The 21,514-nt window shown below is 45.3% G+C and overlaps 1 protein-coding gene across 1 annotated transcript in view; it reads left to right on the forward strand.

Annotated features, from left to right (window-relative positions):
- LOC129699107 (contactin-associated protein-like 5) overlaps positions 1-21,514 on the forward strand; it is a 1,038,064-nt gene that overhangs the window by 996,078 nt on the left and 20,472 nt on the right. The window contains exon 22 of the mRNA XM_055638766.1: positions 6,439-6,657. Within this exon, the coding sequence (XP_055494741.1) occupies positions 6,439-6,657 (219 nt within the window). The remainder of the gene's footprint in view (positions 1-6,438; positions 6,658-21,514) is intronic.

Consider the following 21,514-nt stretch of genomic DNA (forward strand, 5'->3'; position numbering starts at 1 on the left):
GTCTTCAACATAGTCAAAGGAGGTCTTCAACATGTCATTTTTTCAAACTCTTCTAAACTTGCCAATTATTTCGCCCAAGTGGGACAGCCCCTTAACTTTCGTGTTTATTCTTTGCATAAGATGGGAAAGAATGTTACTGTTGTTACTTAGACGTGGAGAGGATGTTTCCACTCGTGGGAGAGTCCAGGACCTAAGGGCACAGCCTCAGAATAAAAGGACCTACCTTCAGAACGGAGATGAGGAAGAATTTCTTTAGTCATAGGGTAATGAATGTGTGGAATTCATTGCCACAAGCGATGGTAGAGGGCTAGTCAATGGGTATTTTTAAAGCAGAGATTCTTGAATAGTAAAGGGCCTGTCCCACTTACGTGATTACACTACACGACCATATAGGCGACATGTCGCGGGGTGAAGCCTGTTTGGTCGTGAGTAGTCGCCCAAAGAGTCGTACCTATTTCTGCTCGCCGCTGGATTTTCAACCTGTTGAAAATTTTCGGCAACCTGCTACGACTATGTCGGGTGCCGGCAAGTCGCCGAAAAAATCGCGTAAGTGGGACAGGTCCTTAAGGGTGTCAGGGTTATGGGGAGGAAGATGTACAGGTTTGGAGAACATGTCGACATCTGAAGAAAGGTCCCAACCCATAAAGTCACCTATCCATTTTCTCCAGGATGCTGCCAGACATGTTGAGTCATTTTGCTTCTCAACTAAGCTTAATTATCTTCTTTTAATTTATAGATACAGCACAGAGACGGGCCCATTTAGGCCCACCAAGTCTGCACTGACCATCTATCCCCGCACATTAATGCTATCCTGCAATAGGGACAATTTTTTTACATTTATACCAAGCCAATTAGACCACAAACCTGAACGTCTTTGGAGTGTGGGAGGAAAACAAAGTCCTCGGAGAAAATCCTCGCAGGTCACTGGAAGAACGTACAAACTCCGTACAGACAGCACCCGTAGCCAGGATTGAACCCGGGTCTCTGGCTCTGTAAGTGCTGTAAGGCAGCAACTCTGCTGCTGCGCCACCAGGCTGCCCTTATGTGTGGCATAAACTCCATATACCCCGGTGTTCAGATTGTGTGAAAGAAAATTGTGCAAACCATTTGTGCTGACAGTCTCTGCACTATAGACAATAGATAATAGGTGCAGGAGTAGGCCATTCGGCCCTTCGAACCAGCACCGCCATTCAATGTGATCATGGCTGATCATCCACAATTAGTACCCCGTTCCTGCTTTCTCCCCATATCCCCTATCTCCGATAACTTTAAGAGCCCTATGTAGCTCTCTCTTGAAAATATCCAGAGAACCGGCCTCCACCGCTCTCTGAGGCAGAGAATTCCACAGACTCACCACTCTCTGTGTGAAAAAGGGTTTCCTCATCTCCACTCTAAATGGCTTATCCCCTATTCTTAAACCGTGGCCCCTAGTTCTGCACTCCGCCAACAGGAAACATGTTTCCTGCCTCTGGCGTGTCCAAACCCTTAATAATGATATATGTTTCAATAAGATCCCCTCTCAGCCCCTACCATTTTAGAGTATACAAGCCCAGCCACTCCATTCTCTCAGCATATGACAGTCCCGCCAATCCGGGATTTAACCTTGTGAACCTGCGCTGCACTCCCTCAATAGCCCACACTCAGTCATATACATTCGAAATTGCAGCTTCTGCAGTACAGACACGATGATTTAGAAAGCATTATTGTGACACTAAGATAGATTGTATGCGCTGGGACCAAAATGTGCCCCAGTTCCCATCCCTTTTTAAAATTGACACGCATTTGGAAAAGATCGGCACCTTTAATTTCACTGACCCGTGTTTGACATTTCACAGCGCACAACCAGATTAAATCCAATAAACTTTAATTAAAAAGGGTAACATTTTCCATAACAACAATAGGTCACTCTCAGTAGTGACAGCTTCAGGAACATACACCCTTTCAAAGACTGCTTAATTCATGGTTTGAGGAGAACTAATCTTTCAAAAATGAAATGCATCTGAGCTGGTAGACAAAAATGCTGGAGAAACTCAGCGGGTGAGGCAGCATCCATGGAGCGAAGGAATAGGTGAAGTTTCAGGGTCAAGGCCCTTCTTGGCTGAACTTCTTTGGGGAGAAAAGGAAGAGGTGACGTTCAAAATAAAACTGTCGGAGGAATCAGGTAACATCTGTGGAAGGAACGGACAGACAACGTAGCAGGTAGATACAAAATGCTGGACTAACTCAGTGGGACAGGCAGCTTCACTGGAGAGAAATGGCTCGTTTTCACGGGGCGACTTGACGCAAGATGTAGCCAGAGTGGAGTGGTCGTGGTCTAGCACGATATCACACGATATAACGGGGGTAGAGTAAAGAGTTCCCACGGTACTCGGCAATTCTGTCATTTGTGCGAGTGACTTGTCCGTCTCCCGATCTTTCCCGAATGAACATCGTGGACTGTAGTGTAGTTAATCACGTGGCACAAATGATGTTACTTTGTTGTCACACGCTCTACTCGTTTTTTTCACCCGAGCTCTTTAATGAGCTGAAGAATAATCTGTGTTTTTTTAGACAAATGTTGTTTGGTGTGATGCACCTTCTCTCAATATGTGCAAGAAGTCATCTTTTTATTTTGTCAAATATGAATAAAGACTTATCTCACATTGACCGTGATGATTGTGTTATTTTATGATCTACTGAGAGGTGAAACTTTCAGTCTGAAGGAACTTTCAGCCCGAAACGCCACCCGTTCCTTCTCTCCAGAGATGCTGCCTGTCCCGCTGAGTTGCTCCAAGCAACTGGTGTCTATCTTCAAAGGACTGACCAGGACTGCCTGTCTCTCTCTCTCTCTCTCTCTCTCCCTCCCTCTCTCTCACACAGGCATGAATGGATGAACTCCACGGGCCAGGCAGCATCTACGGAGGGAAATGGACAGCGACCCATTCTTCAGGCTGCCTTATGTATCTCCCCCCCCCCCCCCTCACCCCAACTCCCACCCACACACACGAATGCTGGAGAAACTCAGCGGGTGCAGCGGGGCCGAAACGTTGTCTATTTCCTTTGTTCCATAGATGCTGCTGCACCCGCTGAGTTTCTCCAGCATTCGCGTGTGTGGGTGGGAGTTGGGGGGGGGAGGGAGACATAAGGCAGCCTGAAGAATGGGTCGCCTGTCCATTTCCCTCCGTAAATGCTGCCTGGCCCGCGGAGTTCCTCCATTCATGCCTGTGTGAGAGGGAGGGAGAGAGAGAGAGAGAGAGAGAGAGAGAGAGAGAGAGAGAGAGAGAGAGAGACGCACATACAAGGTGGATGCAAAATCTTACCTGCCTGGTTCAGTGACAGACACCCACCGCCAGTAAATGAAGTCACCCCCATCTGTCTCCCCCTCCTCTCCCTCGACTCCCCCACCTTTCCCTCCCAACTCCCGTCCCATCCCGACCCCCTGGGAAACTGAAGGGTTCCCGCTTTAATTAAAGAGTTCCCACGGTAGACTGTAAAACTGGGACCCTGGTTCTGGACTCACCCAACATCGGGAACATTCTTCCTCCATCTAGCCTGTTCAATCCCGTAGATACGATTAGACAGGTATCTAGTTATTTAATTCATTTAATGATTTCTATCGCCCAGCCTCTCATCTTTTTCAATCGGGTTCGGCCAGGAAGGAACTGCAGATGCTGGATTAAAACGAAGATAGACACAACATGTAGCTCAGCGGGACAAGCAGCATATCAGAAGGGTCTCGACCCGAAATGTCACACATTCCTTCTCCCCAAAGATGCTGACTGCCGTCGAACTCATTATCTTTAAACCGGCATCTGCTGTTCCTTCCGAAACATACACAAGAAATAAGCAACTTTTCGGGCCGAAACGTTGCCTATTTCCTTCGTTCCATAGATGCTGCTGCACCCGCTGAGTTTCTCCAGCATTTGTGTGTGTGGGTGGGAGTTGGGGGGGTAGAGAGATAAGGCAGCCTGAGGAAAGGCTCGCCTGTCAATTTCCCTCCGTAGATGCTGCCTGGCCCGCGGAGTTCCTCCAGTTAGAAACTGCTTTCAGACAAAAAGAGACACACTGACATTAATGAAATGCTTAGCTAGTTTTATTAGATTTGTATGTAAATAGCAAACTGGCTGGATTCACTCTATCCAACTTCCGGGTTCACCGTTGGCAGGAGTTCCCACGGTGACCGCAAGAGTTACTACGGATATCGCACGGGACACTTCGTTCATAAAATGTTGCAATGCTCAACCACAAGTGTACAAGACACTCTTGGACAAATTCAAACATGTTTGAATTTTCTCCCGAGTACCCAAGGTACACGATTACCTGCCGTTAGCGCCACGGTGGTCCACGAATGCCGTACTGTTACCGCACGAGGTTCCCACGATGTCAAACTCTGGTTACCTCTTGCGTCAAGTCGCACCGTGAAAAGGGGATTAAAGAATGGGTGACGTTTCGGGCCAAGACCCTTCTTCAGTCTGATGGAAGTTTCAAACCAAATTTGCTGTCCATTTTCCTCTCCAGTAGCTGCCTGACTCATTGAATTCCACCAGTGGTTTGTCTTTTGTTCAAAATCCAAGCATCTGCAGTCGTTGTTGTCTCCATCTTGCAATGTTGTTACTGGGTGGAATATAACATCTCGAGCTGAGGTAACATCCATCATCATTGAAACATTTCTCCATCCTGCTGTAATATTTTAGCTAAGCACATGCATCAAATAATCTTAAAATGGCATTAAATGCAAAGGAATCTCCCAGTTGAGAGCACAACGGTGTCTCAATTAGCATTGGTGCTTCAAGGGTCTGCTTTCGATCCTAACCTTGAGAGCTATCTGTGTGGAGTTTGTTTGTCATCCCAGTGTCTAAACAGGTTTCCATTTGGTACTCTGGCTTCCTGCTATACCCCAAAAGTGTTTGGAGATACAGAATGGAAACAGGCCCTTCGGCCCACCGAGTCTGCGCGGACCAGCGATCCCCGCACACTCGCACCATCCTACACACACGAGGGACAATTTACAATTTTGCAATTAACCCGGCAATTAACATACAAACCTGTACGACTTTGGAGTGCGGGAGGAAACCGGAGCTCCCGAAGAAAAACCCACGCAGATCACGGAGAGAACGTACAAACTTCGTACAGACAGCGCCCGCATTCAGGATTGAACCCGGGTCTCTGGGCCTGTGCCACTGCGCCACCGTGCCCTCACTATTAGGGAGCAATAACGTTGTGTTGGGGAGTTAATTCAGTTTAGGTTATTGTCACGTGTACCGAGGCACAGTGAAAAACTTTTGTTGCGTGCTATCCAAGTCAGCAGGAAGACAATACATGATTACCATTTGGCCCAGTGTAGGTAAATAGCAAATTATTCAAAGGTCGGGAGGGGGTGGGGGTTGCATAGACCGTTGGGGTAATAAGTTGCCGGGCTACAGGAGGAGTAGTCTGAGATGGAATAGAACTGATGGGACTGCTCCAGTAGTAGCTGGGATCAATATCTTCATTTGTATTATAATGATGATTTTTTCGTGTTCCCCAGCTTCTATCCAACACACTCAGTTCATATCTAGCTTGGGCAGCTTACAACCCAGCGGTATGATATTGATCTCACCAACTTCAACTTTCGCCATACCCGTCTCTCTCCATCCCTCCCCGACACGGGTTGTACCAGCTTCAAAGTCGTCTTTTTGAGTGTCATTGTCTACAACTCGTTTTCACCTCACCCACAGCTAACAATGGCCCGCCTCCTGTATCATTGTTCCTCTTTTGCATATCTTTCCTTCATACGTTCTATGTCTCTCTGTATCACCTCTATGTCTCTCGTTTCCCTTCCAATAGACAATAGGTGCAGGAGTAGGCCATTCGGCCCCTGGAGCTAACACCGCCATTCAATGTGATTATGGCTGATCATCCACAATCAGTACCCCGTTCCTGCCATCTCCCCATACCCCTTGACTCCACTGTCTTTGAGAGCTCGGTCTAGCTCTCTCTTGAAAGCATCCAGAGAACCAGCCTCCAACGCCCTCTGAGGCAGAGAATTCCACAGACTCACAACTCTCTGTGTGAAAAAGTTTTTCCTCATCTCCGTTTACCCCTTATTGTTAAACTGTGGCCCCTGCCTCTGGACTCCCCCAACATTGGGAACATGTTTCCTGCCTCTAGCATGTCCATAATCTTATATGTTTCAATAAGATACTCTCTCATCCTTCTAAATTCCAGAGTATACAAGCCCAGCCGCTCCATTCCATCAACATATGACAGTCCCGCCATCCCGGGAATTAACCTAGTGAACCTACGCTGCACTCCCTCAATAGCAAGAATTTGCCTAACTCTCAGTCTGAAGAATGGTCTCGACCCGAAACGTCACCTATTCCTTCTCTCCACAGATGCTGCCTGTCCCGCTGAGTCACTCTGGCTTTTTTGGTGTGTCTCTACTCAGTTAATGCTCCTGTGTTCTTCCCGTTTTTTCAGATACTGCCCGTCTTGACCAGGAGATACTGAACGCAAATACACAGGGTTTTGTTGGCTGCCTCTCTTCAGTTCAGTTCAATTGGATCGCACCACTAAAGGTGGGACTACGGCACTTCACCTCTGCCCCAGTGACCATTAAAGGGGACCTGGTCGAATCTGACTGCCAATCTTCAATGATGACGGAACCAATAGCTGTGACCACGGCACTTTCATTTGCAGGTACTGCCACATAAACACATCAAGGGAAGGTTGGACGGATGAAGAGGGAGATAAAGTTTGTGGCCAATTATATGGTTAATATGGTTAATATGGTTATATGGTTAATTGATCAGACAGATTACTGTGGGTACGGAATCTTGTGGGTGAGGATCACGAGCATTTATTTCACGAGGGCTTGTATACAGAAACAGGGATGTAATGCTGAGGATCTGTAAGGTGCCGGTAAGGCTGGATTTGGAATATTGTGAGCAATTTTGGCACCATACCTGCGGAAGGATGTGCTGGCTCTGGAGAGGGTCCAGAGAAGATTTTTAAGAATGATCCCAGGAATGAGTAGGGTAACCAATGATGAATGTTTGTCGGCACTGGGCCTGTACACGCTGGGGTTTCGAAGAACGAGGAGGAACCTCATTGGAACATAGAATATTGAAAGGCTTGGATAGAGTGGATGTGGACAGGATGTTTCCACTAGTGGGAGAATTTAGGACTAGAGTCATAGCCTCAGAATTAAAGAGATAGATAGATTTAATTGTCACGTGTGCGTGATGGCACAGTGAAATGAATTTCCATACAGCCATACAATAAAAATCAACAGGACACAACACACTATAGGGTTTGACATTAAACATCCACACACAGCAGAATCAAAGTTCCCCACTGTGTGGGAAGGCACCAAAGTCAGTCTTCTTCCTCCACTATTCCCCGTAGTCAGGGCCTCCCCAAGCCCTCCGCAGTTGCCGCTACGGGCGGTCCGATGTTCAGGACGTTATTTTAGGAAGGAGATGAGGAGATGTGAATCTATGGAATTCTTTGCCACAGAAGGCTGTGGAGGCCAAGTCAGTGGATATTTTTAAGGCAGAGATAGATAGATTCTTGATTAGTACAGGTGTCAGAGGTTATGAGGAGAAGGTAGGAGATTGGGGTTAGGAGGAAGAGATAGATCAGCCATGATTGAATGGCGGAGTAGACTTGATGGGCCGAATGGTCCAATTCTACAGCTACTCCTTATGACCTTATGATCATGAACATTGTATCTAGACACAAAAAAACTGGAGTAACTCAGCGGGTCAGTCAGCATCTCTGGAGAAAGGGAATAGGGAACGATGAATAGGAAACATCACCTATTCCTTTTCTCCAGAGATGCTGTCTGACCCGTTGAGCTACTGCAGCTTTCTGAGCCTATCGTCGGTTTTTGTAATTAATTTATTAGCCAAGGAATTTGACTTGCCAAACAGTCATACGAAAGAACAACAAGATTACATAACCACATAAAAATTAAACTCAAAAACTTAAACAGCCACCACAGCGGCATGTGAGAATCCCCAGGGCACACAGCATAAGTGGAGACCCACAGCCTGATGGCTGTGGGTCTCCACTTATGCTGTGTGCCCTGGTCAATGTCCGGGCATTGATATTTAAGGTGATGTACAGGCAAAGTAACACAGGGTAAATAGGAAATTAGGGTAAATATGCAGTTTTTGGATGAAATAACGTGGAAACAGGCCCTTCAGTCCAACTGGTCCATGCTGATCAACCTTTCCTGTCCATGTCTATCTAAGCTAGTCCAGACTCCTTTGCCTGCACTGCTCCCCACCCATATCCCCCTCAACCATTTTGCCTGTCAGAGATGTGACCTGGGTGTAAATGTCTTATGAAGAAAGACTGGATTTCTTCAAGTTTATACTCTCTAGAATTTGTAGTTGTACCCAGGCTAGATGCCCCACAGGACTCCTCTGGATAAAGGGGTTGAGAAGAACTTTTTTCCAGAAGTGGTGAATCTCTGGAACTCTCTGCCATTGGCAATATTTGCTCCCTTGTGGTGTCAGAATGGAGAGAATCAGATTGTATTCGCCAAGTATGTTTTGCAACATAGGAGGAATTTCACTAGCCAGCTCAGTCATACAGATAAACAAAGCAACAGATTGCTCAAAAACACATTTTAACATGAACATCCACCGCAGTGACTCGTACACATTCCTCGCTGTGATGGAAGGCGAAATAAAGTTCAAGTCCTTCCCTTGTGTTCTTCCTTGGTCGGGGGCCTCGAGGATGATCTTAACTCCCGTAGCCGGTGGCGTTCAGGCCCTCCACATCGAGGCGTTCAGCTCCCACATCGGGGGGGGGGGGGGGGGGGGGGGTTGTCAGCTCCGAAAATTGATCACATCTCCGGGAAGGTAGGAACCTGAAAAAAGAAAGTTGCAGCTTCCCCCCCCCCCCCACCGAAAATTGAGATCACATGGGCTCTCGGCTGGCGGGAAGGTAGGTTCAAATCCCCTGAGTGCATAAAATAAAGACACTTCACCCCCCCGAATGTACGGCGGGGCACCCCCGACGCCCCCCCAGATAAAACAAGCATTTCGAAGTCTGTATTACAAATGACAATAAATTGAACATTTTTAACGAATCAAACTTTTAACAAATACTAAAATACAAAAAGATGAAAAAAACGAACAGACTGCCGGCAGAGCTGGCCATCTCCCCGGCGCCCCTGGTGGTCTGTGTGGAAACCCTATCCCTATCTCAGCATCCTTGGTGATGTTTCTGGTCTTGACCTTTCTTCCCTTGTCAATCTTTCCCCTCCCACTTTAAGTTTATGGCCTCTAGTTTTACACTCCCCTCCCCTTGGAGAAAGCCAGTGACTGTCCACCTCACGTGTCCTCCCCCTGGTTTTTATTTTATGCCTCTATAAGGTCATCCATGAACTTTATACACTCCAGTGAAAAAGATTGACTACAGTAACGTGCTGCATGGATCATTGCTGGGAGTACAGTCATTTACAATCCATATGCATGATGTAGATGAAAGGGCTGAGAATATTGCAGACAAATTTACTGATGATACAAAGATGGGTGGTTAAGTATGTTTGATCGGAAGGCAAAAAGGAAGGTTCAGGCAACTGAACCATCCTACCAACAACTAGAGAGCAGTCCTAAGCTACCATCTACCTCATTGGAGACCCTCAGACTATCTTTGATCAGACTTTACTGGCTTTAACCATTACTCATGTTATTCCCTTTATCATGTATTTGAACACTGTGGATGGCTTGATTGTAATCATGTATTGTCTTTCCGCTGACTAGTTAGCACGCAACAAAAGGTTTTCACTGTACCTCGGTACGCGTGACAATAAATTAAACTAGTTACAGTTACACTTTTGTTTATTGTCCAGTGAACCAAGGTACAGTGAAAGGCTTTTTTATATATGCAGTCAGTGGAAAAACAATACATGCTATTTACAGCTATTTACAGTATAGATACAGTACATAAGGAATTAACATTTAGTGCAAGATAAAGCCGGCAAAGTCTAATCAAGCATAGTCCGAGGGTCACCGATGAGGTAGATAGTAGTTGAGCACTGCTCTCTGGTTGAGGTAGGATGGTCATTGTACTTACAAAAATATCTTTTGCATTCCACAATTGCACTCAGCATTTAAAATCCAATTGAGAAAATACACGCAAAACAATTCTGCCCGACTAATTTAACATTATTTTGTTTTTTTCCCTGAAGGAATATTTGTTATTTCAATATCTTTGACATTCATAAAACAAGGTGCACTTTTTAGGTCCAGAATTTACATTTTATTGAATCTTTTCCGTGAGTGTTTCAGCAGGATGTGTTTAGAAATGGCAAGGCTGCAAGTATTTAGAGGCTGTCCCACTTGGGCGACCTAATCCGCGAGTTCTGGTGAGTTTGCCCTCGACTCATACTCGCAGCATGGTCGACACGAGGTCGTAGGAGGTCCTCGTAACTCTCCTTCATGCTCGAGAGTGGTCTCCGCGTACTCAAGGCCTCAGCTAGGTCGCGGCGTTTTCTTCAATACGTTAAAAAATGCCCGCGAGTAAAAAAGGTTGTCATGGAAAAAATCGATACTTTTTTTACGTAGGTTTAGTCGTAGGGTCGTAGTAAGTCGTAGTAGGTTGTAGTAGGTCGGCATGTCAGTCGTAGGTGATCGAGGGTAGTCGAAGATAGTCGTAGATAGTCTTCATCAGAGTCGAAGGGAGGTCAAAGGAGATCGAAGGAGGTCGTCTTCACTCTCCACTATTCAGTGTCCAATTTTCCCAAAGTTAGTCATATCTAGTCATAGCCAGTCGAAACTGGTCTTCAACATATCGAAGGAAGTCGATGGAGGCCTTCTAAATTGTCGAAGGAGGTCTTCAACATGTCATGTTATTAAATCTCTTCTAAACTCGCCAATTAGTTCACCCAAGTGGGACAGCCCCTTTATGTTTCTGCTCTTTAGAGTCATACAGTGTGGAAGTAGGCTCTTCGGCCCAACTTGCCCATGCCGACCATCATGCCCCAACTATATGAGTCTCACCTGCTTGCGTTTTGGTCCATACTCCTCTAAACTTAGATATAGCAATTGTACCAGACTCGTCCACCTCCTCCGACAGCTCGCTCGTTCCATACACCCACCACCCTTTGTGTAAAAAAACTTACACCTCAGCTTCCTGATCAATATTTTCCCCCTTTCCTTCAACCTAGGTCCTCTGGTACTCGATTCCCTTACTCCGGGCAAGAGACTCTGTGCGTCTACCCGATCTGCTCAGGCCATTTGGAGTATTGTGAGCAATTTTGGGCTCTGGAAAGAGCTGGCTCTGGAGAGGGTCCAGAGGAGGTTTACAAGAATGATCCCAGGAAAGAGTTGATTAACATACGATGAGCATTTCACTGCACTGGACCTGCACTCGCTGGAGTTTGGAAGGATGAGGGGGAACTTTATTGAAACTTACCAAATAGTGAAAGGCTTGGATAGAGTGGATGCAGAGAGGATGTTTCCACTAGTGGGAGAGTCTCGGACTAGAGGTCATAGCCTCAGCATTAAAGGATGTTCCTTTAGGAAGGAGATGAGGAAACATTTTTTCAGTCAGAGGGTGGTGAATCTGCGGAACTCTTTGCCACAGAAGGCTATGGAGGTCATCAATGGCTATTTTTAAGGCACAGGTAGATAGATTCTTGATTAGTATAGGTGTCAGGGATTATGGGGAGAAGGCAGGAGAATGGGGTTTGAATGGAGAGATAGATCAGCCATGATTGAATGGCAGAGTAGACTTAATGGGCAGAATGACCTAATTCTGTTTCTGTTACTTATGACCTCATGACCTATTCTTCTTACGATTTTGTAACTCTATTCACTGGGGTTCATTCAGCCTACCCTGATATCCCTCAGGGATCAGGTTATGACCAGTCCTTAATCCTCACAGTACATAAAATCATTCAACACACAGCAATGGCGTCCTGAGGGCAACCGGCTGTAACTCAGCACAAGGAAAGTATTGGAGTAACTCAGCGGGTCAGGCAGCATCTCTGGGGAACACGGGTATGTGACGTTACAGGTGGCGACCCTTCTTCAGACTGAATGTGGAGCGCAGAAGGGGAGAGAAAGCTTGGGGCAACCTTTTTCACTCAAGGAATGGCGAAAAGGTCTCGACACGAAACGTGACCTATTCCTTTGCTCCAGAGATGCTGCCTGGCCCACTGAGTTACTCCAGCTTTTTGTGTCCATCTTTGATCTGACAGAGGAGGCAGTTGAGGCAGGCACTATAACAACATTTAAAAGACAATTGGTGTTATGATTGTGTTTATATGGATAGCCTCAGAAGATCAGGTCGGGGTGAGTTCCCACCGCCACGGGTACCATCTAATCCCGTGCTACCTGCTACATGGTCAGATAGTCAGCGACTAAACCGTCTCCTCCACCTGGTTTGCCAGGTGAGGAGGGGGCTGTGGACCCCGAGCAGGACCAAAAACAGGACCTGTCAAAGAGCGGATGAGCTCCTAGCGAGCCAACAGCCACCCTCACTTCAGTAGAAGTTGCGATCACTGTCGTACATACTGTAGCTTTGTAAGGAGTGAAGAAAAACATGAAATGTAATTCTTCCCTCTCCTTGCTTTTCAAAAGAGAAGTTGTTAATAAAACAGTATGGATAGGAAAGGCTTAGAGGGATATGGAGTAAATGCAGGCAAATACACAACTTTAGATGCGGCATCTTGGTCGGCATGGATGAGTTGCATTATAAATGCTAGTTTCTCCGCTGTCTGACTGATTCATTCAAATTCCCTCAAATGTTGACATTTGAACCATCTTTTCCAACTATTTCCTACACAGGAAAGAAAATTAAAAATTTCCTTTGCCTTGAGGCGAAGGGCCTCGCCCTTTGCCCTTGGGGCCACATGGTGGCGCAGAGGTAGAGTTGCTGCCTCACAGCGCCAGAGACCCGGGTTCGATCCTGACCACGCTGTCTGTACGGAGTTTGTGCCTTCTCCCCATGACCTGTGTGTGTTTTCCCCGGATGCACCAGTTTCGTCCCACACTCCAAAGACGTTTGTAGGTTAATCTGCTTTGGTAACAAAATTGTCAATTGTCCCGTGTGTGTGTAGGATAGTGTTAATGTGCTGGGATTGATGGTCATTGTGGACTCAGTGGGCCGTAGGGTCTGTTTCCGCACTGCATATCGAAACTAAACTAAACTAAACTGAGGTAGTAGTGATTAAAGACACTGAAAATGAAAGAGTTAATTCATTAACAACAAATTTCTCCTCTTTCCCTTTTTGTAAAGTCTGTAATATATTCATTTGAGATACCATTGTTTGAGCAGTAACTAGTGCTGCTTTGCCAAACTTGAATTTGTTCAGAATTAATGTTGTACAAGACTGCTTCAATTTTCACTTTAAATGCGTTTATTTTAAGAACCAAAACTCATATGTTCTGACGGGTTTTTTTCTTACATGAAAGCTGATATTTGTTCTTTTTCTAACCTTTTTTCAATTATCATCTTTCTTTTACATTCCTCCTTTTTAATCTTTTCTCTTAAAGGTTTGCTTCCATATATTTGTCTATTTGACAGAATTATGGTCAGGGATTCATTGAATTGTGATGTAGGAGAACATATTGGGGTGTAATAAGATCCATTTTATAGTTATCCCAATGAATAGTGTCGGCTGTTTAAGGGCGGCACGATGGCGCAGCGGTAGTGTTGCTGCCTTACAGCACCAGAGACCCGGGTTCGATCCTGACTACGGGTGCTGTCTGTACGAAGCTGTCTCTCTTTGACCTGTGTGGGTTTTCGCCAGGTGCTCTGGTTTCCTCCCACACTCTAAAGACATACACGTTTGTAGGTTGATTGGCTTGGTGTAAATGTGTGTAGGATAGTGTATCTCAAAACTAAATTTAAAAATGACTAGAAAAAATTTGGATCTTATTATATCCTGATTATTAAGAGCCCTCTGATATGCAATTACAATTATATAACATGTTTATATGGACTTTAGTAAGGCCTTTGACAAGGTTCCTCATGGAAGGTTGGTTAAGAAGGTTCAACTGTTGGGTGTAAATGCAGGAATAGCAAGATGGATTCAACAGTGGCTGAATGGGAGAAGCCAGAGGGTAATGGTGAATGGCTGTTTATCGGGTTGGAGGCAGGTGACTAGTGGGGTGTCTCAGGGATCTGTGTTGGGTCCTTTGTTGTTTGTCATGTACATCAATGATCTGGATGAAGGTGTGGTAAATTGGATTAGTAAGTATGCAGATGATACCAAGATAGGGGGTGTTGTGGATAATGAAGAGGATTTCCAAAGTCTACAGAGTGATTTAGGCCATTTGGAAAAATGGGCTGAAAGATGGCAGATGGAGTTTAATGCTGATAAATGTGAGGTGCTACACCTTGGCAGGACAAATCAAAATAGGACGTACATGGTAAATGGTAGGGAATTGAAGAATACAGTTGAACAGAGGGATCTGGGAATAACCGTGCATAGTTCCTTGAAGGTGGAATCTCATATAGATAGGGTGGTAAAGAAAGCTTTTGGTATGCTAGCCTGTATAAATCAGAGCATTGAGTATAGAAGCTGGGATGTAATGTTAAAATTGTACAAGGCATTGGTGAGACCAAATCTGGAGTATGGTGTACAATTTTGGTCGCCCAATTATAGGAAGGATGTCAACAAAATAGGGAATACAGAGGAGATTTACTAGAATGTTGCCTGGGTTTCAACAACTAAGTTACAGAGATAGGTTGAATAAGTTAGGTATTTATTCTCTGGAGCGCAGAAGGTTAATGGGGGACTTGATAGAGGTCTTTAAAATGATGAGAGGGATAGACAGAGTTGATGTGGACAAGCTTTTCCCTTTGAGAATAGGGAAGATTCAAACAAGAGGACATGACTTCAGAATTAAGGGACAGAACTTTAGGGGTAACATGAGGGGGAACTTCTTTACTCAGAGAGTGGTAGCGGTGTGGAATGAGCTTCCAGTGGAAGTGGTGGAGGCAGGTTCATTGGTATCATTTAAAAATAAATTGGATAGGCATATGGATGAGAAGGGAATGGAGGGTTATGGTATGAGTGCAGGCAGGTGGGACTAAGGGAAAAAAAGTTGTGTCGGCACGGACTTGTAGGGCCGAGATGGCCTGTTTCCGTGCTGTAATTGTTATATGGTTATATGGTTATATGGTTAAGAAGAAACTGCAGTTGCTGGAAAATCGAAGGTAGACAAAAGTGCTGGAGAAACTCAGCGGGTGCGGCAGCATCTATAGAGCGAAGGAAATAGTCTGAGTCTGTGGCGGGGTTTCGGCCCGAAACGTTGCCTATTTCCTTCGCTCCATAGATGCTGCCGCACCCGCTGAGTTTCTCCAGTACTTTTTTCTACAGTTATATAACAAACGTCTAATTTGTCTGTACACATTATATAAAGCCACAATGAATTGCAACGAATCTTCACCTTACAGCAAAGAGATTGCAATTTGTTTTTGGTCAGTAATCCTGATCCTGCAATATCTCCTGGGGGCCTCTGAGAGAACAAAGAGGGTCCTGGCATAGGGGGATCAACGAGAACAAAGGGGGGTCCACTGTGAGGGGTGGGGGGTGCCGAGAACATAGGGGGACCCATTGTAGGGAGCACCAAGAACAAAGACAGAAGGTTGGATATGGGTGGAAGGGGATAGGGGTGAGTAGAAAGAGGGGACATACAGGAAACCTTTGGCTGGTACTGCTTCTGATGAGGCATCTTATTCGGCATGGATGAGTTGGGCTGAAGGGCCTCTTTTTGTGCTATAAGACTCTAAAATGCAATTGAAACTTGGGGTTGGGAGATGGTGTAGAACATTGTGACAGTACCTGCTTCAACTACCTCCGCCAGCATCTTGTTCCATACACCCACCACTCATTGTGTGAAAAAGTTACACCTCAGGTCCTTCCCATCAGCTAGAATGCGGTCCCGACCTCTCATCAACCTCATTGGAGATCTTTAGACTTTAAGTTATCAGACTTCATCAGGCTTCAGTGTTATATCTTGCACTTGAAAGGGTTCAGAAAAGATTTATGAGGATGTTACCAGGACTAGAGGGTGTGAGCAATAGGGAGAGGTTGAGTAGGCTGTGTCTCTATTCCATGGAGCGCAGGCGGATGAGGGGTGATCTTATAGAGGTGTATAAAATCATGAGAGGAATAGATCGGGTAGATGCACAGAGAGTCTTTTACCCAAAGTAGGGTAATGTAGGCTAGAGGACATAGGTTTAAGGTGAAGGGCGACAGATAGCACAATGGGCTAAGAGTTCGGCTGGCGACCGGAGGGTAGCCGGTTCAAATCCCGCTTGGAGTGCATACTGTCGTTGTGTCCTTGGGCAAGACACTTCACCCACCTTTGCCTGTAATGGAATGTTACGGCGGCAGGCGCGGGCACACCGCAACGCCCTGTGTCTCCCTTGAAAGGGAGATGCTAAAAATGCATTTCGTTGTCTCTGTACTGTACACTGACAATGACAATAAATTGAATCATTTCATTTCATTTTCATTTTTTTTTTTCAAGGGGAAAAGTTTTAATAGGAATCCAAGGGGTAACTTTTTCGCAGTGGGTGGTGGGTGTATGGAACAAGCTGCCACAGGGGGCTAGTTGAGGCTGGGACTACCCCATTGTTTAAGAAACAGTTGGACAGGTACATGGATAGGACAGGTTTGGAAGGTTATTGACCAAGCGCAGGCAAGTGTGACTAGTGTAGATGGGACATTGTTGGCCGGTGTGTACAATTTGGGCCGAAGGACCTGTTTCCACACTATCACTCAATGACTCTAAATGTTACACCCTCTCTACTTTATCTGTGAACTGTGGATGGCTTGATTGTATTCTTGCGTCGTCATTTAATTTTATTCGAGTTTAGTTTAGAGATACAGTGCGGAAACAGGCCCTTCGGCCCACCGAGTCTGTGCCGCCCACTAACACTATCCTACACACACACACACACACACCAGGGCCAATTTGCAATTTTACCGAAACCAATTAGCCCACAAACCTGTACATCTTTATGTCTTTGGACTGTGGGGGGAAACTGGAGCACCCAGAGAAAACCCACGCAGGTCACGGGGAGAACGTACTAACTCCGTACAAACAGGATTGAACCTGAATCTCTGGCGCTGTACTCCAGCGCTGCTCCACCGTACCACTCATGTTTCCTGGACTGAACAGCACGCAAAAAATACTTAATGCCCATGTCCCACTTAGGAAACCTGAACGGAAACCTCTGGAGACTTTGCGCCCCACCCCAGGTTTCCGTGCGGTTCCCGAGAGGTTGCAGGTGGTTGCCGGAGGTTGCAGGTAGTGGACGCAGGTAGGGAGACTGACAAAAACCTCCGGGAACCTTGGTTGGGGCACAAAGTCTCCAGAGGTTTCCGTTCAGGTTTCCTAAGTGGGACAGGGGCATTAGTAACTGTACCTCGGTACACGTGACAATAATAAACAAAACTAAACTGATGTATTAAAAGTTATGGTTTGCATTTTAAAGTGCATTTATAAAATGGAGTACATTTAGGATGAAAATTAAACCTCAGGAAGAGTTAATTGTGTTCAAATGCTTTTCATTATTTCTCCCACCCTCTGAGCTCTATTATCTTTTGCACATTATTGGATTACCTTTTTCTTTTCCCAATCTCCTCTTCTAATTAAGTGGCCATAAAAAAAAAGATAAGAAAATGTGAAAGTGATTCCATGTATAATGAGGCTTTAAACTTTGATTCACTGCATTTGCACATTTCATTCCGATTTAAAATGTCAGGCACACATTTAAAATAAATATCACATTGCTACTGAAATTTGCACCTAGGCAATGGGCATTTGATGGCCCACCCAACCTTTGTGCATTATTTTCATGATTATGTCAGCTAAAATGAGTAGGCATTCACCACTAACCATTTGTAAAGAGACTAGTTCAGCGATCCAGCACGGAAACAGGCCCTTCGGCCCACCGAGTCCGCACCGACCAGCGATCCCCACATACTGACACTATCACACACGCACACCTACGAGGGACAATTTACATTTCATACCAGCCAAATTAACCGACAAACTTGTACATCTTTGGTGTGTGGGAGGAAACCGAAGATCTCAGAGAAAACCCACGCAGGTCACGGGGAGAACGTACAAACTCCGTACAAACAGCAGGATGGAACCTGGGTCTCTGGCGCTGCAAGGTTCACCAGACTGATTCCTGGGATGTCAGGACTTTCATATGAAGAAAGACTGGATAGACTCGGCTTGTACTCGCTAGAATTTAGAAGATTGGGGGGGGATCTTATAGAAACTTACAAAATTCTTAAGGGGTTGGACAGGCTAGATGCAGGAAGATTGTTCCCGATGTTGAGGAAGTCCAGAACAAGGGGTTACAGTTTAAGGTTAAGATGGAAATTGTTTAGGACTGAGATGAGAAAAACATTTTTCACACAGAGAGTGGTGAATCTCTGGAACTCTCTGCCACAGAGGGTAGTTGAGGCCAGTTCATTGGCTATATTTAAGAGGGAGTTAGATGTGGCTCTTGTGGCTAAAGGGATCAGGGGGTATGGAGAGAAGGCAGGTACAGGATACTGAGTTGGATGATCAGCCATGATCATGTTGATTGGCGGTGCAGGCTCGAAGGGCTGAATGGCCTACTCCTGCACCTATTTTCTATGTTTCTATGTAAGGCAGCAACTCTACCGCTGTGCCACCGTGCAGCTAAAACTTAAACTAAATTCTGAAGATTCATAGGTAAGTCTGTTGTGGAATAGCTAACACATTAGTTTAGTTTAGTTCACACTGGTTCTATCTTATCTCACTTTCCCATCCACCCCCTTCATTATTTGAGATGCAAATGCCAGCTATGAACTGTGGAGGCCAAGTCTTAAGGATATTTTGAAGTCAGAGAAATACAGATTCTTGATTAGTACAGGTGTTGGTATTTACGCAGGAGGCTGGAGAATGGGGTTAAGAGGGAAAGATAGATCAGCCATGATTGAATGGCGGAGTACACTTGATGGGCCGAATGGCCTAATTCTTCCCCTATCACTTGTGAACTTATGAACTAAGTGCTTTCCGTTTGCTTGTGCAAAAATATCTACATTTCAAAAAACAGTCCATTAGCTCTGGCATGGAATTTGATATTTCAAAGGCACCATACAATGTATCATTTCACATTGTGTATTGTATAATACAAGGTTTAATACTAAAAGCAGACAATGAATAATGAGACATGAGAAAGGAACAGGGTTAATTTTTCGGGTCGCTGACATCTTGTTGGACTGGGCAATATTAGAATTTTAGACACAAAGCAATCGGAGAAGTACAGATTCAGATTCAGATTCAGATTCAATTTTAATTGTCATTGTCAGTGTACAGTACAGAGACAACGAAATAACACACAACGAAGTAACACACAAAGTGCTGGAGTAACTCAGCGGGACAGGCAGAGAGGGAATGGGTGACGTTTCAGGTCGAGACCCTTCTTCAGACTCAGGACTGAAGAAGGGTCTCGACCCGAAATGTCACCCATTCCATCTCTCCTGAGATGCTGCCTGTCCCGCTGAGTTACTCCAGCATTTTGTGTGTGTCGTCTCTGATTGCTTGGGAAGATGTCAGTGAGAATAGAATGGGTATTGATGGGAGTTGAAACAATAATCTGAATGGGGGGATGCCTATCAGGCCATTCGGCCCATCAACTCCACTCCGCCATTAAATCATGGCTGATCTATCTTTCCCTCTTAACCCCATTCTTCTGCCTTCTCCCCGTAATCCCTGACACCTATACTAAATTATCCATCTCTGCCTTAAAAATAACCACTGACTTGGCCTCCACAGCCTTCTGGGACAAATAATTCCACAGATTCACCACCCTCTGATTAAAGAAATCCCTCCTCATCTCCTTCCTAATGGAACATCCTTCTATTCTGAGGCTACGACCTCTGGTCCTTGACTCTCCCAGAAGTGGAAACATCCTCTGCACATCCACTCTATCCAGGCCAATACTGAAAGGGTAAGAGAGGGGAAGGTTTATCCACCAGTGAGTGGAGATGAAGTGGGGGCATAGTGGCACAGCGGTAGAGTTGCTGCCTTACAGCACCAGAGACCCAGATTCAATACGGAATTTCTACCTTCTCCCCATCACCTGCGTGGGTTTCCGCCAAGATGTTTCTTCCCACACAACAAAGACATATTGGTTTGTCGGTTAACTAGCTTGGTATAAATAAAAATTGTCCCTCATGTGTTAAGGATAGTGTTGATGTGCAAGGATCGCTGGTGTGTGCGGACTCGGTGGGTCGAAGGGCCTGTTTCCGCGCTGTATCTCGAAACTAAACTAAACCAAACTAAAAATTGAATCAGACCGCCCCAGTGGTCATTTCCCCAGTGTTCATTTCTCTTCGTTCAACCCACCACTGATAGAAAATTGTCACGGTTAAACCTTAAACAATGAAAGGATTCTCAACAGTGAACAGCTGCAACGTATATAAATGAATCTCCAACTTCCGGTGCGTAAATACATCAGTGATTCAGTAATCAAGTCACTCCCATGAAGGGTAAAGCTGCTCATTCCTCGATTTCTGCCCCCCCCCCCCCCCCCCCCCCCCCCCCCCCCCCTCCCCCCCCCCCCCCCCACCCCAATGATCTTTAGACCTTAAAAAATGATTATCATAAATCAAAAAGTGGAGTTGAGGTGATGTAGCCACGGCCAAAATTCCCCAACACAATTCTCAACATTTCACACTAATCACGGTGAATATCAAAGCTGTATGATATCAATTGAAGATCATGTCAAGTGGACAGAATCAACACCATACCACTGTGTACCTCCCCTGTTGGGCAATTTATTCAGATGCAAAACCGCTGTTAATGAGCTGAACATTTCCCAGAGTTGCAAGACACATATACTCTCAGTTGCAAATGGATATTTAATGGGGAAGTACATTTTTGAAGGAATACGTTTTGCTCAAATTGCTCCCGTAATGTCTACAAAATATATCAGGCATTAACATTCATTTCGCTCACACTGTTCCTTCAAGAGCAGGTCAAGAGGGGGGATGTCCTGTGGTGTGTGAGGCAGGCCATGGCAGGTTAAATGTTTTGAAGCAGGTGAGCGGGGAGAAGGGGATTAGGGAGGTGCATTTATTTGTGTCCCCGTTTTTTTACTGATTTGGACTTTGTTGCTAAGGTCAACACTGATTGTTAAGAGTAAAGTGAGAAGCAGGAGTCAGCAGTGTTTCATTGACAATTCAACTGCATATAAAATTCTTAAGGGAATAGACAGGCTAGATGCAGGAAAATTGTTCCCGACGTTGGGGGAGTCCAGAACCAAGGGTCACGGTCACAGTTTAAGAATAAGGGGTAGGCCATTTAGGACTGAGATTAGGAAAATCTTTTTCACTCAGAATGCTATTGTGTCACAGAGTCATAAAGTCACACATGGTGGAAATTGGCCCTTCGGACCAACTTGTCATCACTGTTAAAGTATTCAAAGTATTCAAAGGTTTTTATTAGTCACATTCACATACACTGAGGTGAAATTAAGTGAAATGCTTTTAGCCATTTTGCAGCACACAAAAAAAATACAGACATAACAC

This window comes from Leucoraja erinacea, chromosome 7 (genome assembly GCF_028641065.1).
Source record: "Leucoraja erinacea ecotype New England chromosome 7, Leri_hhj_1, whole genome shotgun sequence".
Taxonomy (NCBI): domain Eukaryota; kingdom Metazoa; phylum Chordata; class Chondrichthyes; order Rajiformes; family Rajidae; genus Leucoraja; species Leucoraja erinaceus.